The following is a 2540-nucleotide window of genomic DNA, read 5'->3' as shown; positions in this document are numbered from 1 at the left end:
GCGTCTGCGCTCGCTGGACCTGTGGCGCTGCGGCAGCCTGACGGAGCGAGGCCTGGCCGAGTTGGCCGCGGGCTGCCCCCTGCTGGAGGAGCTGGACCTGGGCTGGTGCTCCACCCTGCAGAGCAGCTCGGGCTGCTTCCAGCGGCTGGCCCGCCGCTTGCCACGCCTGCGCAAGCTCTTCCTCACCGCCAACCGCACCGTCTGCGACGCCGACGTGGAGGAGATGGCCGCCTGCTGCCCCGCGCTGCATTACGTCGACATACTGGGTGAGCAGCGCACAGGGCAACAGTGTGTGTGTGTGTGTCTGTGTGTTTGTGTGTGTGTGTGTGTGTGCTTGCGTGTGCTTGCACTTTAGACTGTCGACATATTGGGTGAGCAAGCGTAAGAGTGTTTGTGTGTGTGTGTGTGTGTGTGTGAGTGTGTGTCTGTGTGTCTGTGTGTGTGTGTGTGTGTGTGTGTGTGCGCTTGCACTTCAGACTGTCGACATATTGGGTGAGCAAGCGTGTGTGTGTGTGTGTGTGTGTGTGTGTGTGAGTGTGTGTGTGAGAGAGTGTGTGTGTTTATGTGTGTGTGTGCGCTTGCACTTTACACTGTCGACATATTGGGTGAGCAAGCGTAAGAGTGTTTGTGTGTGTGTGTGTGTGTATATGTGTATATGTGTATGCACAGGTAAATACATTTTCTGTATGTCAACTAAAAGACAAAATATAAACAAAAAAGGGCACTGTGAGTTGATATGTGTCCTGTTTGATTGACAGGCACACGGATGGTGAGCCCGGCCTCCCTGAGGAAGCTCCTCCAATCATGTCCAAACCTGAAGCTGGTGGACGTGTCCTTCTGTTCACAGATTGACACTCGGGCTGTACAGGAGCTCTCCGCTCTCTTTCCTAATGTGGCTATCAAGAAGAGCTTTACACAGTGACACTGTGCCACAAAACACACACACACACACACACACACAAACGTTTTTATTAAAACACATACACACTGGCTCTCTTAACCCACCCACACATGCAGACATGCTGCAGAGGCCAGAGGTAAACCGACAGCGGCAGCTTCTCCGTACGTGTGTGTGTGTGTGTGTGTGTGTGTGTGTGTGTGTGTGTGTGTGTGTGTGTGTGTGTGTGTGTGTGTGTGTGTGTGTGTGTGTGTGTGTATGTGTGTGTGTGTGGAGAAAGGAATAAAGTGGGGGTTGCTTTAGCTGTTGACTTTCGGCTGGGAAGCACATGCTGAACGCTGCTGGCCTTGGCGGTTCCAGAAGGCTTTTCTGATGGGGTCAAAGATCGCTGACGTTGACACCCCCAGATTGCATTAAGACGTTGGCACCTTGTGTTGCCAGGTCAGGGTGCCCTTCCTAAGCCCACGGAGGTTAGTTGTCCCTCTGCCGTGTCTGTAAAGAAACCTGAGGCTGACCTCAGTGGAAATCCAAAATCTCAGGGTTTTATTTCTTTCACTCTGTCTTCTGTTGTTATTGTTGTTTTTATTTACTTTTCTGATGCCCTCGGCTGACTGCGTTTGATGGAGAGTGGCGAGTCGTACGGGCAAGACTGGCACCAGTGCCACCCACTGCCACCGATATTTTTCATTTCAAAACGGACAGTTGCTTCAACATTGCAAGAGCCTTTTAGATAATGTATTGGTGTTGAATGTTTTGAAGGAAAAAAAAAAAAAAAAAGGAAACGCACACAAATGATTGTGTACTTGTTATGCCATGTTCAATATTATACAAAATTAACAAACTGTCAACAGTACCAATGTATGTACACTGTGGTGCATATCCAAGGTTTTTTTTTTGGTAAAACTTGAAGTTTTCATTTAATTCTGCTCTGACGTATAGGTAACGTTTCCCTGTGCCTTATTTTAATAACTACATGTGGTATGCCTCTCTATGCCTATGTGCGTGTGTGTGCATGTGTGTGTGCAATTAGATACGTTGAGAAATAGTTTTTGTTTGCCCTAATCAGACGTTGAATGGGAACTCAGGGCACAGAAGTAGATTAGTGTCCTGTTTTTATAAATTTATTTAAGTCCAGGCTTTTCAAATATGCAATGTTTTACTTTCCTGTAGGAGGCATCAGGCCTCCAGAAACCACTGTCATGGTGCTTCTGGATTGCAAGCACATACACGCTCACACACAAATACAATCCAACCTTACTGTCAAAGATATTCTCTTAAGTTTTGATATATAAATTTATGTGTGTGGGGGTTTGGGGTAGATGAAGGGGGCAGAAGTGATATTTGTTTAATTTATTGATATTTTCTGTTGTCGAAATGGCGTGATGCCCGGTCAGTGTTGGTCATGTGATCGGCACTGGGCGATCTGATTGGTAGTGTTGGCCGTTCAGGAGGATCTAGACATCTCAGTTGAATAAATTGAGAGTTGATGATCAGTAATCTTTGACTGTGTGATTTCTTTCATGACTGTATGTGTGTCTATATGATGTCTGTCTGTGAAATATGCCTGCAATGATGAATCCGTATATATATGTACTGTATATACAGCTCTGGAAAAAATTCAGAGACCACTCACATTTGAATT

At 46.8% G+C, this 2540-nt stretch overlaps 1 protein-coding gene across 2 annotated transcripts in view; it reads left to right on the top strand.

Annotated features, from left to right (window-relative positions):
- Positions 1–2395, top strand: part of fbxl4 (F-box and leucine-rich repeat protein 4) — a 14009-nt gene extending 11614 nt beyond the window's left edge. For both annotated transcript variants that reach the window (XM_048260135.1, XM_048260136.1), the window contains 2 exons: positions 1–266; positions 759–2395. The exon at positions 1–266 is cut by the window's left edge and continues 47 nt beyond it. In XM_048260135.1, coding sequence (XP_048116092.1) covers positions 1–266; positions 759–922 — 430 coding nt within the window. In that variant the 3' untranslated portion in view covers positions 923–2395. The remainder of the gene's footprint in view (positions 267–758) is intronic.
- The last annotated feature ends 145 nt before the right edge of the window (positions 2396–2540 follow it).

This window comes from Alosa alosa, chromosome 13 (genome assembly GCF_017589495.1).
Source record: "Alosa alosa isolate M-15738 ecotype Scorff River chromosome 13, AALO_Geno_1.1, whole genome shotgun sequence".
In the NCBI taxonomy this organism is placed as follows: Eukaryota; Metazoa; Chordata; class Actinopteri; order Clupeiformes; family Clupeidae; genus Alosa; species Alosa alosa.
This window is presented reverse-complemented; position numbering and strand designations above follow the sequence as displayed.